Source organism: Hibiscus syriacus, unplaced genomic scaffold (genome assembly GCF_006381635.1).
Source record: "Hibiscus syriacus cultivar Baekdansim isolate YM2019G1 unplaced genomic scaffold, ASM638163v2 tig00111989_pilon, whole genome shotgun sequence".
In the NCBI taxonomy this organism is placed as follows: Eukaryota; Viridiplantae; Streptophyta; class Magnoliopsida; order Malvales; family Malvaceae; genus Hibiscus; species Hibiscus syriacus.
In genome coordinates this window covers 980,686-1,006,920 of record NW_024063230.1, presented here as the reverse complement: position 1 = coordinate 1,006,920, position 26,235 = coordinate 980,686, and the positions used below count along the sequence as shown (strand labels likewise).

General features: G+C 35.0%; 1 protein-coding gene and 2 pseudogenes across 3 annotated transcripts; all 3 read left to right on the top strand.

The window, feature by feature from the left end:
* The first annotated feature begins 640 nt into the window (after window positions 1–640).
* Window positions 641–24,406, top strand: LOC120173869 (U4/U6 small nuclear ribonucleoprotein PRP4-like protein). 3 transcript variants are annotated; one of them, XM_039180920.1, is made up of 9 exons: window positions 641–772; window positions 1,347–1,407; window positions 1,480–2,256; window positions 2,548–3,001; window positions 3,458–3,655; window positions 3,740–3,821; window positions 5,130–5,249; window positions 19,174–19,183; window positions 24,393–24,406. In XM_039180920.1, the coding sequence occupies exons 2-7, from the start codon at window positions 1,352–1,354 to the stop codon at window positions 5,222–5,224; spliced, it is 1,662 nt and encodes a 553-aa protein (XP_039036851.1). In that variant the 5' UTR covers window positions 641–772; window positions 1,347–1,351; the 3' UTR covers window positions 5,225–5,249; window positions 19,174–19,183; window positions 24,393–24,406. The 3 variants fall into 3 exon arrangements, with proteins under 3 accessions (XP_039036851.1, XP_039036850.1, XP_039036849.1); XM_039180919.1 differs by having other exon boundaries at window positions 1,347–2,256; window positions 2,548–2,866; window positions 2,897–3,001; XM_039180918.1 differs by having other exon boundaries at window positions 1,347–2,256.
* Window positions 15,921–21,869, top strand: LOC120173871 (annotated as a pseudogene).
* Window positions 23,990–25,622, top strand: LOC120173870 (annotated as a pseudogene).
* Window positions 25,623–26,235: the final 613 nt, after the last annotated feature.

Genomic DNA, 26,235 nt, shown 5'->3' with positions numbered 1-26,235 from the left:
AGAGCTCCTCTTTCCATTACACCCGGACTACTTGTCTACTGTCATCACTTTGAGAGCTCTCCAACCATTGGGGCGGATTTGGCCCTAGTTGTAATGCCAAACAAAAAGCCTGTCCGGAAGAATTTGGCACCATTCAGTCAGAGTCTAGGGTATATAAACCGGTGGCTATACCAAAGCAGGTGATTGCGAGTATGCCCGTAGTGAAACCGGCTGGACTAGAAGCAACGTGGTTACCCATTATGGCATTTCTATAAGATCGAGGCACTAAACCAATGGCACTATAGCAGATAGCGCTGCCGCTGTAAACAAGTTGAGTTTGAGTATCAACTCAATTCTAAAAGTTTTAAGATAAGCTTGATTCGAAAATTAAGATTAAGTTTCAGAAAAATTGAAAGTTTAGGTACTAAAATGGGTCAACATTGATAATTTAGGAATTAAATGCAATATGTTTTTAACGACAGATACTAATATGAAATGAAAATTATACTTTAAGTATGATTTTGGAAAAATTAAAAGTTTAAGTATTAAAACAGAGTAAAATTGATAGTTGAGGTACTATTTGCGTAGTGGACCCTAAAAATATTAGCATAAACGGTACCGTTTGTGTATCTTTTATTTATTTGTCTTCTTTCCTCTTCACTCATTTTGCAGTTTTGAACCTCTCGATTTTCTTTAATTTCTTTCAGAATCAACACCGTAGCATCTACCACTTTCCCACCTTTCCTTCGCCACCCAAACCACTACCATATTTCCTGCAACTTTTCTTTCCCAGGTATGGCTGGCAATAACGATGTCCATTGATATTAGACATTAGTACTAAATTACTGATATTTATTAGGTTTAGATTTTGATTCGTTATTTGCTTCTTAACTCGGTTTTGCTTAATTGTTTTAGCTGTGCAATAACCTAGTTATTTATAGTTATTTTTTTTACTAAATGGATATTCTAATCTTCATTTACATGTCTGTTGGCTATTTTCTTATGGAAATTAATGTTCTCGAATGTTTTTGTTGTTTGGCTCACCATCTGTTTGTTGATTTGTCTGACTCAAAAAACTTTCATATGCTTGGTTTTCAGTCAGGAGAAGAGTTCGAACAAGATACCCTTTTCACTATAACAATTATCTGTCTCTAAACGATCAAATCTTTGATTCTAGGGGCCTGGTAGTTGAATTTTTTTAGGTATGCTTTTAGTTTAAGTAGTTTAGATTCAAATTTCTCAAAACTTTTTTGTTGTGCATTTGTGCTTCCTTTTCTTTTTTGGCTGTGCCTTGAAATGATGGAGAAAACTTTTTTCCCTTTCTCTGGACTATATAAAGTTATTTAATTTTCAGTTTCACTTGGTAGGTTCAATGGATGTTGATGATGACAACAGTCCATCAACTTCAATCGCAGTTCCTGATGGCAAAACCACGGCGTCTACAGCTGATAATACGCCAAGCCAGCCTGTTCAGCCTATGGCTCCGCCAGTGGTCACACCTACAGTTGTACCACCTATTGCTCCAATACCTGCAGCTGTGCCATCTATTGCACCAATACCTGCAGTTCCTCCGCCCCTGGTTGTCAACCCATTGGCATCTCTCCCAGGTCGCCCCCCTGTCCTTAAGCCACCTGTGTCTCAAAATGGTGAGGTGAAAACTGGTGATTCAGACTCTGACCATGAGGATGATGGGCGAGCTACTGGTGGGGAATATGAGATCTCAGAAGAGAGCAGACTGGTTAGAGAGCGGCAAGAAAAGGCAATGCAAGATCTTCTGATGAAACGACGTGCTGCTGCACTAGCAGTGCCCACTAATGACATGGCTGTCCGTACTCGACTTCGCCGGCTTGGTGAACCTATAACTCTTTTTGGAGAAAGAGAGATGGAAAGGAGGGAAAGGCTGCGAATGATTATGGCGAAACTGGATGCTGAGGGGCAATTGGACAAGTTAATGAAAGCTCATGAGGAGGAAGAGGCTGCAATTTCTGCTAGGGCAGAGGACATTGAAGAAGACATTGAATATCCCTTTTATACTTATGGTCCAAAAGAGCTTTTGGATGCAAGGATTGATATTGCAAAGTACTCTATTGTAAAGGCAGCTGCACGTCTTCAACGTGCCCGGAGAAAAAGGGATGATCCAGATGAAGATATCGATGCTGAAATTGATTGGGCTCTAAGGCAGGCGGGGAATTTGGTTCTTGATTGCAGTGAAATTGGAGATGATAGACCACTTTCGGGTTGTTCTTTCTCTCGTGATGGAAAACTTCTAGCCACCTGGTTTGCTTCGGACTCTTTTTCTCGTCTTCATTAAAGAATAGGGTTTAGTCTTTATTGATTTTGTTTTCCACTTTTCTTTACAAGTTTGTTCTTTCATCATTAAAAGTAGTGAACACAAGTTTAAGTTATGCAAATTTTCAGTTGTTCAGAGTGCTAAATTTGATCCTCCTAGGGTAGTTATAGAATATGGTTTTGAGACCACTAAAGATGACAAGAATGTAAAATTGTAACTAGATTGTTTCTGTCTTTTGCAATGTAAAATTGTAACTAGATTGTTTCTGTCTTTTGCAGTTCTTTGAGTGGAGTTGCTAAGTTGTGGTCAATGCCTAGGCTAAGCAAGGTTTCTGCCTTAAAGGGTCACACAGAACGTGCAACAGATGTTACATTTTCTCCTGTGTGTGATCATTTAGCAACTGCTTCTGCTGACCGAACAGCAAAGTTATGGAGCCCTGATGGATCTCTCTTGAAGACATTTGAGGGCCATTTGGATCGCCTTGCTCGTATTGCCTTCCATCCTTCAGGGAAGTACCTTGGTACGACTAGCTTTGATAAAACGTGGAGACTGTGGGACATAGATAGTGGTGTGGAGTTGCTTCTCCAAGAAGGTCACAGTAGGAGTGTCTATGGAATTGCCTTCCATCAAGATGGATCTTTAGTAGCATCATGTGGACTTGATGCACTTACTCGTGTTTGGGATCTTCGCACTGGGAAAAGTATTCTTGCCTTGGAAGGCCATGTGAAGCCGGTAAGATATCATAATTCCATGGCTCTTTCACCTTTTTTACGATCATGGTTGTCAAATGCTACATGCAGGAGTAGCATATTGTAGAGCATCTTTAGTAGCAATAGTTCACTAAAGTACCTAATTTATAGTTAGTAACTAGTAACTACTATAAGTTTCACATGCATGCCTTACAGGCTTGGGGTTGGTTATGCATGGAAAATTATACTTTTGATTGTAGCTCATATTCGTTAGTACTTTGAAAGGAAGCTTTTGGATCTTCCTTGGATTCTCAAAATTGGGGGGCTATGTTGCTACATTTATTTTGAAGTTTTAAAGGCTTGGTTAGGCAAGTTGAAAGACATTGCCTTGTTAATATCTAAGATAAATCTATAGAAGTTATAGGAGCAAGGAAATAATTTCTATTACCTGAAATATATTTGATAACTAAAGTCTGCAAATCTCTGCCACTCTTTCCAGGTTCTTGGTGCTAGTTTTTCACCCAATGGCTATCAATTAGCCACAGGCGGTGAAGATAATACTTGCCGCATATGGGATTTGAGGAAGAAAAAGTCTATGTACGTCATACCGGCCCATTCAAATCTTATATCACAAGTGAAGTTTGAGCCTCAAGAGGGATATTACTTGGTCACATCCTCTTATGATATGACTGCAAAGGTGCAGCTCCCTTTCCATAAACAATTGCCTTTATATTTAAGTATTTTTTAATATACCATCTAAGATTTGTATGTGATTTGTCAGGTTTGGTCTGGAAGAGATTTTAAGCCCGTTAAAAGCTTACCAGGTCATGAAGCGAAAGTCACCGCTTCAGATATTACTGAAGGTAACTTCCTGAATTTTAAATTAGTAATGCTTGAGTCTCTTCTTTTTCTTCCACTCTTCTTCAAAATGCTTATTTTTATAGTGCTGACTATTACCCTCCTGCCCTTCACTAGAACTTCTGAAACACAATCAGTGAGTACTGGTTTCAAGTATTTTGGCACCCTATCATGTATTATGTTATTACGGATTGGTTGCGGATCGGAACAACTAAGACCGTGTATTAGCAGCACAGCAGTTGAAGTTATTTTTACTCCATTATTTCGTTTACAATTTTGTCATCTCTTTTCTGCCGTTATCTGACCATATCAGGACTCAAATTTAATAAATGTGAGGGGAGGGAAAGCGGGTGGTTAATGAGCCTTCTCTTATTTGTTTCTATTGGTGATATCAAGCTGAAGCAATAAAAGCCCCCGACTCTACATACAGTCTATTCCATTCCCTAGGTATGGAAACAGAACTTTATGCTAGAAGAGCCGAACTTATAAAATTTTGGAGGGGGCAAAAGCAAATTATCAATAGAAAATACAAAGAAAATATCTAAATTATATGAGAATTTGAAATTTTCAGAGGGTGGCTGCCCCACCAGCCCCCTAACCTGGTTTCAAGGGTGGAAAAGGGGTAGGGTTATCAACTTTTTTAGTTTTACCTTTAGCCTTTAATGATTTCTTCTTAGCTTTGTTTGATGGTAAATAGAGTGTTCATTTTCTTTTTGCATCACCGTTAGCAATTATCATCTTTACTTCCCTCTATTGATTGTCAAAAATCCAGCAATGGTTTTATTTTTTTGATGGAGCTAAAGGCTGTTCAGAAGGGTTTATATTTTTTTGATTCCTTGCGAGGATGTGTGTTAAGGGTCAGTTGATTATCGAATCTGATTGTAAAATGGCAGTGGAATGGGTTAATAATGGTGCTATTTGTCCTGATTTGTATGTCTTAATGGTCAGGGATATAGCTGATAGGCTTAAAGAATTGGAGGGTGTTATTAGATGGGTTGCTAGGACAGCTAATATAGAGGCAGATGGGCTGGCCAAGTCTGGTATAGGCTAATTTCAGTGTGGTTTTTAGGGGTATTTTATTTTGGGTTTTCGGGTTGCTTGTAAGAGTTTTATCTTGATGTTTTAAATCTTATGTATCTTTTTTATTGATAAAGTATAAGGTACTCTTTTCCTCCTCCTGATTAAGGAAATCATTTTGAGTTCCTTAATCATGAAGGGGGGTTTTTAATGAGGCCTTCAATTCTTATAAACAAAAAAAAGCAATGGTTTTATTTTAGTACACTGAGCATTCATTTGTATTTTTTGCATGGCAGATGGGCGATATATTGTGACAGTCTCTCATGATCGAACCATAAAGCTATGGACTGCTGGTGACATTGAAAAGGAAAATGATATGGATTTGGACTGAGGGGAGCTTTCCAACCGTTGATTTGGTAAGATCTTGTAGTACCTTATTTGGAGAAGTTTAGTAGGCCGTTTCTCTGATAGTTCAAAAACACTTTTATTTAAATTTAATTATAAATATTAATGTTTTCCTTTAACTTTTAACTGAAAGCGGATAATTTGGATGGGGTGGTCTGGGTTCGAGCGTAAGGCGTGGAATTTTTTTAAATTAGTTTACTATAATGCTAAAATTAGCTTAAATATTTGTTTGAATCTCAATTTGGTCTTGGAGCACTTTAATTCTTAGCGTTCCAATTTTTATTTAAAATAGTCCTTACTAAATGAAATCGTTAGTTGACTAATGATCATTTATTTTGTTGATATGTCATTTTCACATGTATTTAAATTATTGACACGTCACCTGTTACATTTACTAAAGGAGATGATGTATCATGTCACCTAAGGTGATAACATGACATGTCAGTAATTAAACATATATTGAAGTGTTACGTCATCAACATACATTTATATCAACATACATTTATAGTTAGTTAACCAACAATTTTCATCTAACATCGAATATTTTGATAAAAAAATTGAAAATTGGGAATAAAATATTTCAAAAAAAAGATATGAACTAAAGATATCATTTGTATAATTGTTAGGGTCAATTTTAATATTATATGGAGTATTAATTAATTTTGATATAATGTATAAGCACCTTTAATTCGAATATAATACAATTTTTTGAATAGTCTTGAATAAATACAAAGTAATTTTTGTCTAAAACTTTCTTTAAGCAAATACAGTGCACATACGCAATGGTTTGAATTCAAAAAATTAGGGAAAATAATATTTTATTTTATCATTAAGGTTATTTTTTGAGTTTAGGGTTATAAATGAGTCGAGATCGAGTATTGTTGAGTTTTACTTGGCTCGAAAACTTGCGAAGTTAAAATTTTCAAAATTGACTCGAATTCGAAACTATGAATTGAAACTTGTAGAAGATTGCAATGAAAAAAAAATCTTAAACTTAAATCGATTGAAGCTTAAACTAGAACTCTCACATAAACCTTAAATATATGAAAATCTTATAATATATTTTAAGAAAGAAATCAACACATAAATGTTAATATTATTAATAATTTATTTTTCAAAAAATTAAATCTTAATATATTATATTTTCGAGTTGCTCGCGAGCTTTTCGAGTTGAGTATCAAGTAGTTCGTTTCAGCTCGTTAAGAATTCAAGTCGAGTCCATTCAAGTCAAATATTTATCGAGTTTTAACCAAGTTGATCTCAAGTATCTCACGATCTATCTTATTTAATTTACGGCCCTAATTGAGTTCAAATATAATATTAAACTTAATTCTTCTTTTACATTTTTTTATTTAATTTGTTTGAAATAATTTATCCACGGACCACGGTAATCATTTTCTTGTCATTTCTACACAGATTTAATAATATTACGCATCACTTGTAAAATTTTAGGTTAATTATATTAATAATATGGGTACTTATTTAAATATATTGACACAAAGTTCATATAACTTTTTCGATTGGATTTTCTCTATATATTAAACGTAGCAAGGAAATATGACGAAAATGGAGAATTTTATGGGGAGAGGAAAAATTATTAGATTATGTCATTTATGGTTTCAATTAATAATATTTTTATCTCATTTTTAAAGGTGAATTATAACAAACAAGAAACTAGAAATGGAAAAATGCTTTCTTTCGCTTGCATCCAAAAGAAGGTTACAAAGCTGTTTATATACAACTATAATGTTAACTAACTAACTAATTGTATTAAAACAGATTAAAGCAGCTAACTAATTACAATTAATGTATCCTAATACCCTTCCCTCAAGCTGGAAGTGCATGGATATTAATAAGACCCAGCTTGGCAATAAAACCACGATGCATGGGAGGCCAAAGAGTCTTTGTGAAGATATCGGCCAACTGATCTGAAAAGCGAACATGAAATAGCTTTAAAAAACCAGCCTTCACTTTGTCCCTTACAAAATGACAATCAACCTCAATATGTTTTGTCCTTTCATGAAATACTTGATTTGTAGCAAGATTAATTGCAGGTTGGTTATCACAATATAACCTTGCATGATCAACAACCACATGAAACGAAGAGAGCAAAAAAAAAGCCAAACCAGTTCACAAGTAGCCATGGCCATGGCTTAGTATTCAGCCTCGCAAGAAGATCGACTAACAACCACCTGTTTCTTTGATTTCCAAGACACCAAGATATTTCCAAAGAAAGCACGAAAACTTGTCATGGAACATCGTGTATTAGGACAAGAGCTATAATATGAATCAACAAATATACTTAATTGATCAGTGGACTGAACCGAAAAAAGTAAGCCAAGGCCAGGAGAATTTTTTATGTATGCCAAAAGATGCTTCAAAGTTGTCATGTGAGGCAAGCGAGGAGAAGAGACGAACTGGCTTAACAAATGCACAATATGAGCAATGTCTGGCCTAGTATTAGTTAAGTATAACAAGTGACCTATCAATCATCGATACTCCTGAGAATCAGATAGTAATTCTCCTTCATTTGCACTTAACTTCGAGGAAAGTAACATGGGCGATTCGACTGGTTTAGCACCCAAGCAGCCTGTATCCTCCAACAGTTGCAATGCATATTTCCTTTGAGATAAAACAATACCAGAACTATTCCTAGCTATTTCAAAGCCAAGAAAGTAACGCAAAGGTCCCAACTCCTTTAGTTTGAAGTGTTGTTGTAAAAGACCTTAAATCTCATGAAACAACTATAAGTTTTCCCCAGCCAGAACAATATTATCTACATAGACTAGAAGAGCAACAAATCCATCTCTACAACCTCTTGTAAACAAAGAATGTTCAAAGGGAGACTGCTGAAAGCCAAGCTGAAGAACAACATTAGAAAAAGCAGTGAACCATTGCCTGAACGCTTGCTTGAGACCATAAATGGACTTGCGAAGTCTGCAAACCATATTAGATCCCTTAAGCTCAGGCTTGTATCCAGGAGATAGTTTCATGTAGACCTCATCATCTAAGATGCCATTTAGAAATGCATTATTTACATCCAGTTGTAGCAAATACCACTTACGTGTTGCTACAAGAGAAAGCAAGACCTGAAATGAAGTCATCTTTGCAACAGGTGAGAATGTATCCATGTAGTCAATCCCCTCAACTTGTGTAAAACCCTTAGCAACCATCCGAATTTTGTGACGATCAACCTAGTAAACCCATTTGCAATCAACGACATTATTTCCATCGGGTAAGGGAACAATAGTCCATATATCAAGAGTCTCCATAGCTCGAAGTTCATCATCCATAACACTTATCCAAGTTGGAGACTTGACAGCTTGATGATAAAAAGATGGCTCAACAATGGATGAGATATTAGCAATAAAAACCCTATACTCAGTTGAAAGTTTTGAAGAGGAGACAAAATTTTCAATAGGATATAAACATTCAGAAGAAGCATTGTTACAATAATATTGTTGAAGATATGATGGCTTATGAATAATGCGAGAAGAGCTCGAATTGGTACTGAAACAACAGTATCAACATGTAGTGAAACATCATCATTCGAGTCAGCAGGCCCAGGAGAAAGCTGTTAAATGGATACGGAACCATCCTGTTTAAGCTCGGGTACATGTGAAGGATCAACCATGTCATGTAAAACTTTTGGTAAGCAAAATCCTGGAAAATAACAACAGAATGATCAGACAAGTTTACATTTTGAAAAGGAAACAAGCCTTCATGAAAAACCAAGTTGCGGGAAACAATGATTTTCTTACTTTGTAACACATATACAAGATACCCCTTTACACCTGGAGGATATCCAAGAAAAACAGTAGGCAGAGCACGAGCTGAAAACTTATCTTGTTGGGACTTCAATGTGGAAACAAAACAAAGACATCCAAAAGCTCGTAATCGACTATAATCTGGTAAATGACCATACAAAACTTTATAAGGAGATTTATTGTTCAACACAGGCGATGGAAGTCTATTAATTAAGTGGTAGTGAGTAAACAATCACCCCAAAACTTTATCGACACTTTTGATTGAAAATACAAAGCACGAGCAACAACCAATAAATGTTGATATTTCCTTTCAATTACAAAGTTTTGTTGAGGTGTTTCCACACATGAGAATTGATGAACTATACCCAAGCTAGCAAACAACTCAGTGAAATTTAATTTAGGAGCATTATCAGACCTGAAAACCTTTATATCAAGCTCAAATTGTTTCTTTATCATGGATATAAATGCATGATGATTGTACTAACATCATATTTGTGCTGCAGCAAATAAACCCAGGTAGATCTCGAAAATTATCAACCAAAGTAAGAAATAAAGTCTGACCAGAATACGTTTTGTGCTTATAAGGTCCCCATATATCACAGTGAATTAATTCAAAAATTCGTGTAGTATGAGAATAATAAACAGGAAATGATAATCTTTGTTGCTTGTCCAATGGGCAAATTTGACAAGGATCCTGCATTTTTATATTCTTTAGAGACGAAACATATTTAAGAAGATGCATAATATGAGAACTAGGATGACCCAACTTATTATACCAATCACTAAACAAATCACTAAAAACATTATTACATGAAATACTGGATTTGAAAGAAGACATCTGCAGTAAGTAAAGTCCTTGAACCAGCTAACCCTTCCTAATCACTCGATGAAGGCCCTGAATTAAGCAATCTGTTTTGCAAAACAACACATTTAGATCAAAAGATTTCAAAAATGCACTAGCTGAAAGCAAATTGAAGCGAAAATACGGAACAAACAACACATCATGTAAAACAAGATCAAAAGAAAACCAAACTGAGTCTGTAAAGCTAACTGTAATAGTGGATCCATTAAGCATGGTGACTGAACAACTTGTTATGGGGAATAAAGATTCAAAGAGAGTCTTTGAATAACATATATGTAACATCCCAATTACCGGGTAAGTGACTAAATTGTAAGAGTTTATAAATTTAGTTGGTGAATTAGAATCAAGTGATAAGTCTAGTGATTTATGGAGGAATTTTGTGTGTTGGGTATGATAGTAAATATGTAATTATAATAAGGGTAAAAGGGTTATTGAGTAAATAAAAGAATAAAATAATAATTGAGGGTATTATAATACCCATATGAATGAATTGAAGAGATAAGCTTTGAGACTTATCTTCTTCATCTTCTTCTCTCAACGTGAAGACACAAGCTTAAGGTAAGAATCTAAACCTTGGTCGTTTCTTTGATTTTTAGTTTGGAAATGGAAGTTTGGATGTTATACAAGCTAAAGGAAAGCTTATATGACATTAAAACAACAAGATATGTGTTTTAGAGATGGATTTGAAAAATGGGTTTTTTAGATGAAATTTTGATATGGATGAGTTTTTGAAGTTTGAATAAGATTTTTTGACTTGTCAAAAAGTTAATTAAGGAATATGGAGTGTTAGAATTGATTAATATCATGTTTGAAATTTGGGTATGATTCTTAGTTGTAAGAATTTGAATGAAGTATTGGAAATAATAAAGTGTGGAATTGATAGAAGTTAGTTAAAATGGTTGTAGTTAAGTTGGTGGTATGAAAGGAACTTTGTATGAGAAAATTTAGTGAAGAATTGATGATTTTCGGATTTGAACAGTAAATTTCTGGATAAAATTTCCAGATTATGCAGAGGGAACCGATACCCCCTGGGGGGGGGAATCGATTACCCCTAAATGAAAAATGGAATTTGGTTCTTTAATCTGGCTTAAGTTGTTAACATCAAGTTTAAGGTTTAGGCTTCTGATAGTTGTTTTGAAATGATATATTTATGTAGATATTGAGTCTAAACAAGTTCCGGAATAATCAAAGGATTATGATCGAATCAAAGAAAACAAGGCTAAGGTGAGTGCAATTTTAATTGTACTTATATTATTGAACGGACATTGACTTGCGATAAGCCAGTGATGGAGTTACTATGGTAAGAAGTGACTCCTAAAATGTTATTTAATTTGTGATTCTTATATGTGCATGAATACATGAAATGAGTATAGGTTATTATATATGTTACATGATATGCATAAACATAAGAGCATAAAACATAAGATATATGATATGATATACATGATTATATGCATATGTGATATATGCTATGAGACACGACCAATGTGAAATGAGATAAGTTATGTGAATATATGAAATGATATATGAATAAGTAATACGTGATACATGTGATATGATATGAAATACATGGTTACACATACATGTGGTATGTGACAGAAAAGAAAGAACAAGTGATGAGAAAAGTATTCATCGTAAATGCCCATAGTATATGATATGAGAGCTATAGGTATAGTTGGCATGCCAAGAGTCGAGGGTTTCATAGGTCCTTCGGGGACAACTCATAGGTCCTTCGGGACATATTCACAGGTCCTTCGGGATAAATTTCATATGCCACTCAGTGGGACTTATACGAGCTGTGGTGACAACAATAGTGCACAACCTCAATTTACTCGAATACCTTGAGTTCTCAGTAATGTACATGGGCCTATAAAAGACATTGAAAGTATTTACAAGATTCATATGTGATATTGTGTGCATTTCTAAGTGAAATGTATTTGTTATATGAGATTGGTAATTATTTATGCAATAGTGAGATTTGAAGTTTATATTATATGCTGATATAGTATATAAAGAAATTAGTGATGATCAAATGAGAAATGATAAGTACAAAATCATATGATAAATAGAGATTATGATGATGATTGTATATGAATATGTATGCATTTTATTATATGAAATGCTATATGGTTTTCTTATATATTTTATATGCCTCACTAAGTCAACGACTTAGCGTGTGATTGTTTCACGCGTAGGTTATGAGAAGATGACGGTTGATAAAAGTTACTCAAGACAGGTCAGTTTCTCCTTTCCATAGATCAGATCAGAAAAGAAATGTATAATGTGTATTTTGTAATAACGATAGTGGTTGGCATGTAAATAAATGATTAAATCTGATAAGTTCTAATCGGTTTTGAAAAGTCATACGAATGAGTTTTGTAATGTTTAATGAGTATATGTAATTAATATATTCAATTTATTTTGTTAAATAAATTTGGAAGCATAGATGAGAATTTTTATAGTGATGAAAGGTTAATATGTAATTTTCGAAAATTACTGTAGCAGTTACTGTAGCATGAACAGTAACTGCGAGTTTGAACAAAATTTTCCAGTATCTTATAGGGGAACCGATTCCCTGCTACAGGGAATCGATACCCCCACTGTTCATCGTACTATTCACTGTTCACTATTCATACAGTATTTTACTGTTCACAAATACGTATTTTTGAACTCAAAATTTTATAACAAGCACAAGTGAACCATATATGGTCGTATTTTCTTAATATAAATTAAAATGCTCAATTATTTTGAAATGAAATCATTTTTAAAAGTCAATGTGACATCTCGGACTCGTATTCGGGTCGGGTACGGGTTGGGGTGTTACATTTAATGGTATCAGAGCTACGGTTTAGCCGATTCTAGGTTAAAAACGAAGTCAAAAGTGCTTTAAAAAGTATACATGCCAACACAAAGTGGAAAATTTTCTGATCTGATAGGGTAAGAAGTCTGCTGTCTTGTTAATAAAGTTAAATTTTTATGTTATATAAGATAAGTGAATACATGAGGATGATTATGAGATATATGTTTATATGATAGATGATATGTGAACATATGCAAATGACATATGTTAAATGATATGAATTGGATGATCATATGCACATGTTATATGTGATAGAAGAAATGATATTAGTACATGAATATATGAGAGCTTCCAAAGTGAAGCACAAGGCAATAGACTGCAGGTAATAGCATTCACCTGCCCTGGCCAGGCAGGGAGAAGAGCGAAAAACCTCAGGGCGTGCCTGTACAAGATTAGAGAATGTTTCATGATGTTGAATGATATTATGATATATTTTAATTTTATACTGTAGCATGAACAGTAACCGCGAGTTTGAACAAAATTTTCCAGTATCTTAGAGGGGAACCGATTCCCTGCTACAGGGAATCGATACCCCACTGTTCATCGTACTATTCACTGTTCACGGTTCACTTTTCACTATTTATATAGTATTTTACTGTTCACAAATACGTATTTTTGAACTCAAAATTTTATAACAAGCACAAGTGAACCATATATGGTCGTATTTTCTTAATATAAATTAAAATGCTCAATTATTTTGAAATGAAATCATTTTTAAAAGTCAATGTGACATCTCGGACTCGTATTCGGGTCGGGTACGGGTTGGGGTGTTACAATATATGCCTTGAAGCCCCATAATCTAAAATCCAGTAATCAGACACCCCAACATATAAACCATTTATGTGTGACATAATATTACCTTGTATGGCAATATTAATTGATGTAGTAGGAATATCCAAAGAAAATGTAGTTTGTAATTGAGAAGTAAGCATGGCAATCAATTGCTGACATTGCTTGGAAGTAAAAGCTTCAGTGACTGTAGAAGACCCTTGCTGAGAAACCACAGAGTTGGTGTGAACCACTTGGGTACCTTTACTACGAGAAGAATTCGAAGAAGACCAATTCTTGGAATTATAACCAGGTGGATAGCCAATCAACTTATAACACTTGTCCTTTGTGTGACCAAGAATATTACAATGACTACACAAGGGTGTGTTCTTGTGATTACTAGTGCAAGAATGAGCCTTGACAACAAAGGTAGGCTCATAAATAGGATGAATATGTTGCATATTTCTTTGATTCTCTTCTTGAACAACCAAAAAAACACCTTTGAAATGGGAGTAGGGGGATCCATTAAGAATTGCCCCTGATATGAGCATAAGACTCATTCAACCCATTAAAAATTGAATGACTTGTTCTTGCTGTTGTTCAACAAGCATACGTTATACTCCTTCACAAGTACGCTGGAGACAACTACATAACTGTCGAATCGAAAACAATTCATCCCAAACAATCTTTAACTGAGTGTAGTAATTACTTATTAACATTTGATCTTGCATGAGCTCACACAATCGCTTCTTTAAATGAAACAATCGTGGCCCATTCGATTGTTGTAAGCGATCAACCAAATCTTTCCACATTTTAGCTGCATTTGTATGATACAACAAACTCGCATCAATGTCTTTGGAAACTGAATTGAAAAGACAAGAATTGACCAAATTGTTGGCTCTTATCCAAGCGTTGAACTAATTTACCATGGACGAATCAGGAGCTGGAATGGAACCATCAATGAAACCAAGTTTGTTCTTGGCAGAGAGGGGAAACATCATTGATCTTTTCCAACTATGAAAGTTATCATTGGAAAGCAGATGGCTCGCCAATATCATACCAGGATTATCAGAATGGTGCAAATAATAGGGATTTACCCCATTATCGAAACTATCATTTAAGGAATCAACCATGATGACTCAAACTTTCGATACCATATAACAAACAAGAAACTGGTAATGGAAAATGCTTTCTTTCACTGCATCAAAAGAAGGTTACAAAGCTGTTTATATACACTATAATGTTAATTAACTAACCATATTAAAACAGATTAAAGCAACTAACTAATTACAGTTAATGTATTCTAATATGAATTTTCATTTCATTTCTATGTGTAAATAAGGAATGAATAATTATTTAAAAATTATTTTAAAATATAAATGATGTGGTGAGTCAGTTTATGAAAAATTTATCGTGGGAGTGAGAGAGTTAAAACCATGTAGTTTTATTTTATTTATAATATGTTTGGGTTAAAACTATTATCTATAAATATTAAAAAAATAAAGAAATAAATTAATAAAAAGGAGAAATAGTAATTATTAAATATTAATTAATAAATATGATAAATAATTTAAAATAAAAAAATAATCAATCAAAAAAAAGGTTTATTTATAAAATATGAATGAATTTAAATAAAGTTTGATATTCTCGTACAAAATTTGTAAACTGTAATAAACCGCAAATACTGAAACGCAGTGCGACGAATAGCTTATAGGGTAAATAACTTCGGTCATTACTTATTATTTAACTTTTGTTTGATTATAATTATTATTTCTTTTAAAATTATATTAATGTTGTATTTTAATTTTATTTAAATTATCTATCATTAAAAAAATTAATTGTGACGACATATATTATTATATAATTTATATTGGCATTGAAACAATAATAATAAATATCACATTAGTATCATTAATTTTGAGTAAACTACACGTTTAATATTTAAATTATCAATTTTGATTCGTTTAGTACTTTTTTTTCTTCAAAATCATACGTAACGTTAGTTTTTGTTTCGTTGTAGTACTCCCCACGCTAAAAACTTAATGGACATGCTCGTCGGTCGTCGTGTCTATTGTCCTCGGCCGTCGCATCCGTCGATCGATGAAGCTCAAACTTTCCAGCACACTGCTTTTTTGAATCCCTGAATATTATTTCGACCTTCGTTACAAATTGATTTTTTTAAAGGTTAGATACTAAAACGAATAAAATTGATAGTTAGGTGCAAATGCATAGTTTTCCCTTGATTTGTATCGACGTTTTTCAAAATAGAACTAAACGTAATATTAGATATAATTTAAAAAATTAATTAATGATCAAAACAAAAATTAAATAATAGGTGGGTGACCAAATATGTAATTTACCGTAGCTTATATCCCCTTAAGCGCGTTCATCTCAACTCCCTTGGATATCCTCCTACTCCATTTCTGGTTTATGGTTAAAGCGTGGAAGTAGTTAAGAAATCACGTACGTTTTAAACACAGAGTTTTCCATTTCCGTTCACAGCGTGATCTTCAAGCATCGTCCCCAATTTTTTTCCAAACAGAGAGAAGAAAAAGGCGATATCAAATCAAAAGCAAATATCAAAATGCGAAACCCTAAAATCTCCCCATCCTCCATCCACTAAGCCTCCTTTTCTTTTCTAATAGTTGTATTGTCTGAAGCTGTTGTTTATTACCTTTTGCTCATGGCGGAGGAGGCCGGCGTCAGCTTAGGTAGCGGCGGGAGTTCTTCTTCGAGGAGAGATCAATGGCGCCGGAGTTTCTTCGATGGACTCGTTAGAATCTCGTTGGGTGTTCCAAGACGAAGATGATTCCGAGATCGATGACGAGGAAGATGACGACGACTACGACGACGGGACAAATCTTCCCGGAGTTGACTCCGATGACGAAGATGCTCTGGATCAGCGTTTGATTCGCACCGGACCACGTATGGATTCTTTCGATGTCGAGGCTCTTGAAGTCCCCGGTGTACAAAGAAGTGATTATGAGGTACATTATCGTTTCTTTTTATGAGTTTGTTTATTTGAGACGCATTTATGATGCGAATCTAATAAAACTATTAGCTATCTGTATTTTGAAATTTCGGAATCCAATGATATTGCTTTGGTGGCACTGAAGAATACTTTTTATTTTTTTAAATTGGTTGGTTGTTGAGGAAGTTAATAATGTCTTATTGGAAACTTGAGCTTGAATAGTAGCTTGGCTGAAAGAATTATGCTTTTAGTTTAAGTTAATGAATAAAATGAAAACCTATGAGTATTTATTGATCTCAGTTGTTAAATAAACAATTTGATGTAATATTATAGCCTATTTTGGACTGGAATTGTGACTAAGAAGAGGTATGGGCATACTTTTTAGCTTTCCAGATATTACATTAGAACTCAGGCTGAACTTCTCTATACTCTGAATTTGAGCCTAACCATAGTATAATTTTCAATCTAATTAATAAATAGAGCTTGGTGAGGCAACTGTGACTTTGTTTTGGATTGAGTCCGTGCTTCCTTCAATCATTCCAACAAAAATTCTATAAAAAAAAATCCTTCCAACAATTGCCACTATATTGTCTGAATTGCGTATCTTTTTTTCTTATTGCTTTAGTTTTATTACTTAGAAAAGCTACACATGTAAGCTCAATGTATAATTTTGTTACTTTTGACATACCTGTTGAATTCCGCTTTTTTTTGTACTGTTATATTACTTTCAGTGTGAGGTTGTTCCATCACACTGTCTGGTAACAAGCCTACATTCCTCCCCAAGACTGTCTCTGGTGGAAAGTATTAAGATTAGACTTGAATGCATAAACTTGTATGATAAGTCTAGATTCCATCACATGATAATGAGAGGTTGGTACTTTGTCAGGAATAATATTATAATATCAAGTATGGAATACTCTGAAGTTTATGGTAACTGTTTTAGCAGGGAGTTCTGTTTTGTAGCATTTCAGTGATTATACAACTTTCTGCGGTTGTTGACGATCTTTGTCTAACTGAAAGATTGTCCTTTTCTTGTTGCAAATAAAAAAGCTTGTTTTTGTTGTGTATGTTGGATTAAGTGCAAAACTTTCTTACAGCTATCCTTGATAACCTTGGTACTGGAAATAGGACAAGTTTTTATTAAATTTATTCCACATATGTTTGTTTTTATGCTTGTGTTTATATGTCTACTTAAATTTGATCTCAGGACATTGGTATAGGGAGGAAGATAATACTTGCCTTCCAAACACTTGGAGTTGTATTTGGTGATGTTGGAACAAGTCCATTATATACCTTCAGTGTGATGTTTAGCAAGGCACCTATCAATGGAAATGAAGATGTTATTGGAGCATTATCACTTGTTCTATACACCTTAATCTTGATACCCTTAATCAAATATGTCCTTGTGGTTCTTTGGGCAAATGATGATGGTGAAGGTATGGATTTTCCTAATCAAGTCCGTACTTGAGCTTTTATGCAGGCTTTAAACATATATGTAAAATATATATATATTCCATCGTGATTGTTTCATAACTTTTCTGATTGGCTCCTTGAAGGTGGTACTTTTGCATTGTACTCGTTAATTTGCCGACATGCGAAGGTTAGCCTTCTCCTAAATCAGCTACCATCAGATGCCCGCATATCAAGCTTCAGGCTAAAGGTGCCATCTTCTGAACTTGAAAGATCACTTAAAATAAAGGAGAGACTAGAGACTTCATTGACTCTGAAGAAACTTCTTCTGATATTAGTGCTTGCCGGCACTTCTATGGTGATTGCTGATGGGGTTGTTACACCGGCAATGTCAGGTTCCATATGCTATTTCTTCTTTATTTTTTTAATGATCATGGTACAATTGAGTACAGCATAACTGTACCGGCCTGTGTTTACTGTTTGTATTTATTTATTTATTCTACCTAATGTAGTTATGTCAGCTGTTGGTGGTTTAAAGGTTGGAGTTGATGCAATTGAACAAGGTAAGCTGGGATTCCTCGCTATTATCAATGTTACATAACATTATTACTTTGCTTACTTTATTTTCTGGTTCAATAACATGCTGTTAATCTGTTTCCCTCAAACCGGTTAAAATCCAATTGAACTGACAAAAAAAGGATTAATTCAATTTTAAACTAGTTTTATATTTATTTTATTGTTTTGTTGCTCAAAAATTATTTTTAAGTACTTGGATTCGAAACGTTAACTTAGTAAAGACCATATCATTAAGCCAACTGCATTTTTTATTAACCATAGTACATATTTAATATGAAATAATGTGTTAATGATACAATCTCTTATACATTTATTGGAGTTCTCATCCATCAACCTCTATCTGCATAGATTTATATACAACATATTGAATTTATGATGGAGTTCTATGTCTCTCACCTTTCTTTTCCCTGGCTGCCTTTACATCTTAAGAGTTAATTTTTCCTTTATGATTTTTGCCAGATTATTACAAGTGAATTCCTATTTTTTGGTTATCTTTTCTCTTTTCTCTATGTGCAGACGAAGTCGTGATGATATCAGTTGCCTTTCTTGTGATTTTGTTCAGTGTACAGAAGTTTGGAACAAGTAAAGTAGGACTTGCTGTAGGCCCTGCTTTGTTCATATGGTTTTGTTCTCTAGCAGGCATTGGAATTTACAATCTTGTTAAGTATGATACCAGTGTCCTGAGGGCATTTAATCCTGTTCACATCTATTTATACTTCAAGAGGAACTCAGTTAAGGCTTGGTATGCACTTGGCGGTTGTCTCTTATGTGCAACAGGTAACGCATTAATAAAAAGTCAGGGTTGGTGAATATAATTACTTTAATAAAATTTCATTTGTTTCTTAAGTATAATTTCCAAGTGTCGTAGTGCAATGTTTTTTCTCTTGCAAGCCGCAAACTTGCCATACGATGATACGAACAATAATGGCTTTGAATAAGTTCCAAGTTATCATCTCAAATTGCCCGAACACATTTTTTTGTTTCCTCTAAAGCTTAGTTTGCTGCAGTGGAATATGATTCATGAAGATGTTTACCCAATTCAGTTAAAAGTTATGTCTTTTATTCAGCTTTGATAAATTTTAACATTAATGGTCTTTTATTGATCTTTACTATGTTGTTGATGGTTTTGTGCTTCAGGGTCTGAGGCAATGTTTGCAGATCTTTGCTATTTTCGTGTCCAATCAATACAGGTAATGAATCTAAATAACTTGATTAACAAATCTTCTGGTTCCGGTAAATCCTTTATATTATATGACTGAGATTGTTAGTTCACTCCTAAATTTCTTTTTATTTGCTGATGGTTGTTTGCAGCTTACATTGTTTTTCTCGTATTGCCTTGCCTGTTGTTGGGCTATCTGGGTCAAGCAGTGTACCTCCTGAATAATCCTAATGGTGCTGAGCAGGTTTTCTTTTCTTCAATTCCAAGTAAGTTCTATCATCAATGGTAATGGGAACCACCTAATAGTTGAATTCCATTTTTTTTTTGCAACAGTCTTGCTTGCCTTCCTCTAATGAGAAAACTTGTGCACTCCATGTAGGTGGTGTGTTTTGGCCAATCTTTCTCATAGCTAATATTGCCGCTTTGATTGCCAGCCGAACTATGACGACTGCGACATTTTCATGCATAAAGCATGGCTCTTGGTTGTTTCCCTCGTCTTAAAATCGTTCATACATCTAGAAAGTTCATGGGTCAGATTTATATCCCAGTCATAAACTGGTTTTTGCTGGTAGTTTGCTTGATTGTTGTTGCTCTATCTCAAGCATTAATGAGATTGGAAATGCTTATGGTAACGGTCTCTCTCTCTCTCTTTCTATATGTATATACTTGTTTTCGAACTTTAACTTTTGCCATCCTTGAATGAATTTGTAGTGCTATGCAACTCAAAAACCTAGGTTCTTTCTGGAATGTAAAGAACTGTTCTGCAACCAGTTTACTGTGGAATAGCTGAAACAATCAGCCTAATTTATCTAAGTTTTCTCATTCTTTTGGTTATGGTTTCTTTCTCAGGTATAGCAGAGCTGGGAGTTATGATGATGACCACAGTTTTAGTCACCATGTCATGCTTCTCATATGGCAGATAAATATCGTAATTGTGCTAAGTTTTGTGATCATTTTCCTGGGTTGGAATTGACTTTTTTCTCCTCGTTTTATGGAGTGTGACAGATGGAAGTTGGATAATATTGGTTTTTGCTGTGATAATGTTTCTCATTAGTACGTCTGGAATTATGGTAGCAAGCTTAAGTATGAAACTGAAGTGAAGCAAAAGCTCTCAATGGATTTGATGCGAGAACTGGGCTGCAATCTTGGGACTATCAGAGGCCCTGGCATTGGTTTGGTTTATAACGAGCTGGTCAAAGGAGTGCCGGCAATATTTGGCCATTTTCTAACTACGCTCCCTGCTATCCACTCTATGATCATCTTTGTCTGCATAAAGTATGTCCCTGTTCCTGTGGTGCCTCAGAGTGAAAGATTCCTATTCAGGCGAGTCTGCCCCAAAAGTTACCATATCTTTCGCTGCATTGCCAGGTAAGGTGCTCTGACTGGAAGCTCCAATCTGTTAGTTGCCTATCCAGTTCTTTTCCATGTTAGTTGAAGCTATCATCATTTCAGATTGAAGTTTTGAAGTGCAATATTTATCATAGAAACTAAATGGAATGGTAAAACGACACCTGGACAAGGTGTTGCCAAAATTAAACTGGCAATAACATTGATTCGTTGAAAAAAGAAAGAAATTAATCTACTCCTCCGAAAACACTTATGATCAAAGCATATGCACAATTTTTGCACCCTTCTGCCTATTCTCATACCCTCTGTTGGGGGGTCAACCAATTTCTCAGGTATGGGTATAAGGATGTCCATAAAGAAAACCACCAGACATTTGAGCAGCTGCTGATTGAGAGTCTTGAAAAGTTCATTCGTCGGGAAAGCTCAGGAAAGGCAATTGGAAAGTGATGGTTATGAAGACACTGATATGAGGAGGACAACTCTTTGTCAAGAGTTCTCATAGCTCCTAATGGAAGTGTTTACTCACTTTCTGTTCCGCTGTTGGCTGAGTTCGGGGGGCACTAGTAATATCCCATTACTGAAGCAAGCACTTCAGAGGAGGTAAAAGCAGATTTGCCTGCAGATCCACTGATCCAGATGCAGAGCACGGATTGGAGAGGGAGCTATTGTTCATACGCAAAGCTAAGGAATCTGGAGTTGTGTATCTTCTTGGTCATGGGGATATTAGGGCAAGAAAGATTCTTGGTTTATAAAGAAACTGGTTATCAATTACTTCTATGCTTTCTTGAGAAGAATTGCCGAAGGGGTACTGCAAATTTGAGCGTGCCCCATTCGCATCTCATGCATGTGGGCATGACTTACATGGTTTGATGGTCCATTTTAACAAAACTAAAATAACGTGCATAGTTTTTGTCCCTTGGAAAAGGACGGTTCAACAAAGGCAGATGGCCATTCAGAAAGGTCCTATCGTTTTAGCAACTCAGAAGATCGAAGCTGCAACGTGGAGGAGCTCAAGCCATTCAGAAAGGTCCTATCGTTTTAGCAACTCAGAAAGATCGAAGCTGCAACGTGGAGGAGCTCAAGTCAACCGATGGCAGCAAGTCTTCAACCTTTTCTCCTGATGGATGCTGGACCTTTCAATCTGCAAATTTAGTATGGAATACTTTCATTTTGCTTCGCTGATCAAAAGTTTTGTAATGTTTGTGGAGTTGCCTTACTTTTGTGTATTGGTTTTTTGGCTGTCAGAAGCAAGGGCATATCATATATCAAATATTGTTGTAATTGTTGGGGGAAGATCCTTTTTTTTTCCTCTCAATTCCTTTTCGGGCTAATCAAGTGATACCTAGAAAATATGTAGAGATATACTGCAGTTTCAACAGTAATGTTAAACTAGTCATTCTATCAGTGTTGGGAAAGTTTAGGGATGATATAGGAGACCCTTTGTTTTTCCCCCCCCCCAATGATAGGGTTAGTGTATTGATTTATTCTTGTTGGAATCAGTACCAGATGGGTCTTATTTTTTAAAAATTAGAAAGTTGTGAATTTTTCTTTTCAAATGAAAATTATGATATATGATACAATGAATCAAACTATACTTAAATACATGTGTATTTGAGAAATAGGTATCACAAAGAGATTACAATAGTTGGTGTACAGTTGAAGTTAATTAATTGAACACGATCCAAGTTTCGTTCTTCTTGATCAAAGCTTTTAATCTTCTTTACTATTTTCATGCACGTGTATTCTTGGTGTATGAGTACCTCTCAATTTAGAACGCTAGAAAAATCTAATCATTTTAATATTGAGTTTTCGACAAGCCTATAAACGTAGGAATTAAATTACAAAAATTATAAATAATTCTTTAGATTATTTTTCAACAATTTTTTCTCTCTCAAAATTTTTATAATGCATGAAATAAACAAAAAACAATAAAGTTAAACATATCTATTTATATAATACATGCGAAAACATGTTTTTTATTTCCTTTTTATCAATAAAAAATTATTACTTTATGTGACACATCTTAATTAAAGATAACAGCTAAAAAAGTCGAGAAGCAAAGCTCTTGCCTTTTTTCCTGTTCTTTTTTTTCAACAGTTGATGCTTACTATACTTATTCTGTACAAACGCTTGTCATTTTGTATACGTATAATTCTTGCATATGTTTGTCACTTTTTTTCTGAGAAAAGTGAGAGTCAAAGAATTGGGCAATTCAAGTCTCGTACAGCTGGGTTTTTTGTTCGTTCGTTCATTGTTTATTTATTATTTTTGGATTGAGAACTGGGTGTTTGGTGGACCAGTAAGGAGAATTCTGAGATACCCATGTCTTGATTTTGTGTTTGTACGAGTTTCAAGTTGTTTTCAACTATGGGTTTACTGGTTTGATGATCAAGATTTTTTAATCTGTGCAGGTTGAGGATTTCCTGGGGAAAAAGTATATAAAGTTTGATTTCTTTTAGATGTTGAGAATCTGGAAGGATATGAATTATATGGATTATCTGTTGCTCAACTCTGTCTCTTCTCAGGTTAGCCAATCCAACCCTCTTTGGAAATCTTTCCCTTTTTTTCTTTCTATTTTTATTTCCTAATTTCACTTTTATATTTTATATGATCTAAATCTATAAATCACTATCTAGTTGTTTTATGCTTTTTCTATATAATTATATGCTTGGATATCTTTGGTTGGTTGGATAACCTTGATTTTTTTGACAGATTTTGTGTTTGGTTTTAGTTTAAGACCATAAGTTGTATTCGTTCATCACCAAAATTTCCAGGATTGAAAAAGGGAGAAATGAAACAAGAAAAATAATAATCTATGTGAAATTCAGATTGTTACTTCAAATATAATGTCAGCTTGAAGATGACTCTTCTATTGAAGTGGGGAAAATGCTCCTAGTTCTTTCCTAATCAGATTTGTAGACTCTGCAGAATATTTCTTCCTGGCAAATTATGTTTATGATCTTTGTCAAATTCCTTTTCCAAGATTGTGATTTTTTGGAACATTGAAATGTTATTATTCTTCTCCTTGGTTGGAGGGCGTTCTTCATGTGGCTCCGGAAAGGGCAGAAGCCATCAGGGCTCTATTAAGTATGGCTTTACCCTAGTGAAAGGAAAAGCAAATCATCCGATGGCGGATTTTCATGTTGCAAAGTTTGCTCAACTTCAAGAACATGAACTCGGACTTTTTGCTGTATATGACGGCCATCTAGGCGATAGTGTACCTGCCTATTTGCAGAAGAATTTGTTTTCCAATATCTTAAAGGATGTAAGTTTCCGATCTATCAATTATGAATTATCTGTTAGTCCTTCCAAGCATTTGGCTACAACAGTCCAAAGGAATGGTTCTTGTCCTTTATGTACTTGAAAAAGAGTGCCCTTGTTGATATACCAATCCTAAAGTGATTGTTGCCTATGTTATCTTTGGGGACCGGAAGGAGAATGTTTGGTAAAGCATAATCGCCTCTTCCTATACCAGTGATAATGAACTAAAATGAATTGCAACGGTCAAAAGTTTAGGTTGCTTTGAAATGATGGTTCTATGATTCTACTTCTAATGGTTACCGCTCTCGGGCTACGTTTATTGGTTGTTAGAATTTTCCTTATTGTTTGTAATAATAAATTGTAGGAGTTTTGGACCGATCCCACCAGGTCCATCGCCAAAGCTTATGAGAAGACAGACCAGGAAATTCTTTCACAGTCCTGACCTGGGACGAGGGGGATCAACGGCTGTCACTGCAATTTTGATCGACGGACATAAATTATGGGTAGCCAATATTGGAGATTCACGTGTCGTTCTCTCGAAGAGTGGGCAGGCGATACATATGAGTATCGATCATGAGCCCAATACAGAGCGGGGAAGCATTGAGAACAGAGGTGGCTTTGTCTCGAACTTGCCAGGTTATTCGTAGACTATTCTTTGCTTATGTCTAGTTTTCTCTTTAAAGGTCATTTTCTTTTTTATAACTGAATGAAAGTAAAAAAGGACACATTTTGTGGCTGTTAACGTGCATGCATCATGGTCCGCGGCTGTGGTAAATCAGGACTTTCACATATGCATATGACAACTACATGGAGAGTCGGAGATATATTCTCGATCTCATGCCAAGTTTGAGTCTATCTGCGACGACACTCTAACTAATACTCCAATTAATAGATTGGAGCCTTAATAAAAAGCACATAGGACGGAGATTGACGATCTCTCTCGCTATTTCATGATAATGACTTACCGGTGCTGCATTTTTCTCACAGTAATTGTTCTTGTTGATTTCATCCCAGGAGACGTTGCGAGAGTGAATGGCCAACTTGCTGTTTCCCGTGCTTTTGGCGACAAGAACATTAAATCACATCTCGATCGGATCCTGACATACAAAATGCCGATATCGACTTGGATACTGAATTTCTCATCCTTGCAAGTGATGGACTATGGAAGGTAACCCGTCTCTTTCCGAAGGCCGAACAATTTCTCATGTTTCTCCTTTCTGATGCCGGATGATTTTAACGCAGGTGATGTCCAACCAAGACGCAGTCGACATTGTGAGAAAGACCAAGGATCCACTGAGGGCGGCACAACAGCTAACAAAGGAGGCATTGAACCGAGACAGCAAGGACGATATCTCCTGTATCGTAGTTCGTTTCAGGGGATGAAAGCAAAACGCAAACACGACGGAGAAACTCTTCCTCGACTGCACAAGTGAAGAATCAAAGGGTAAACATCATGCATCAGTTCTCATGATATGATGCTTCATGATGAAGAAAAAAAGTAAAACTCAACAATATCCGGTACTACTACTCGTCTCTGTAAATCGTTTGATTTCTTCCATTTGTAGACTGGTTCCATCATTTTTCTGTATAATTTCTCTGAAGCCATTGATTTTCTCTGTATAATATCAGGTACAAATGCGCTCTGCGCTTCATCAATGTATCGATCCAATAAACTTTGCATTCTAGTCACAAGTAATTTCTGTACAATTTTGAAAATAATGTTACATAGGCTTATTGGCCTATATTGAGAGAGTTTCGACAACGACGTAACTTTGGGATCATGTTGACTAAGCACCGAAGGTGCATATTAAATGCACCGAAAAAAATGAGCTGTTTTGTTTTTTTTGGACAATGGCTAATAATTTAGTCATTAAACTTTAGGGTATTTATAAATTAGTCCTTAGTTTTCAACTATAAATACCCTAGCTCATTTAGCTTCAAAATCATCCCAAAGCATTCTAGCTTTCTTCCAATACTAGAGAGATTTTAGAGAGTTTCTTGAGAGTTGTTTTCTCC

Bases quoted from the DNA above. Each gene is read 5' to 3' on its own strand.
- LOC120173869 (XM_039180918.1), top strand. From the start codon at position 1,352: ATGGATGTTGATGATGACAACAGTCCATCAACTTCAATCGCAGTTCCT. The intron at 3,656-3,739 runs GTGCAGCTCCCT...GTGATTTGTCAG, and splicing joins CTTATGATATGACTGCAAAG to GTTTGGTCTGGAAGAGATTT. The intron at 3,822-5,129 runs GTAACTTCCTGA...TTTGCATGGCAG, and splicing joins CGCTTCAGATATTACTGAAG to ATGGGCGATATATTGTGACA.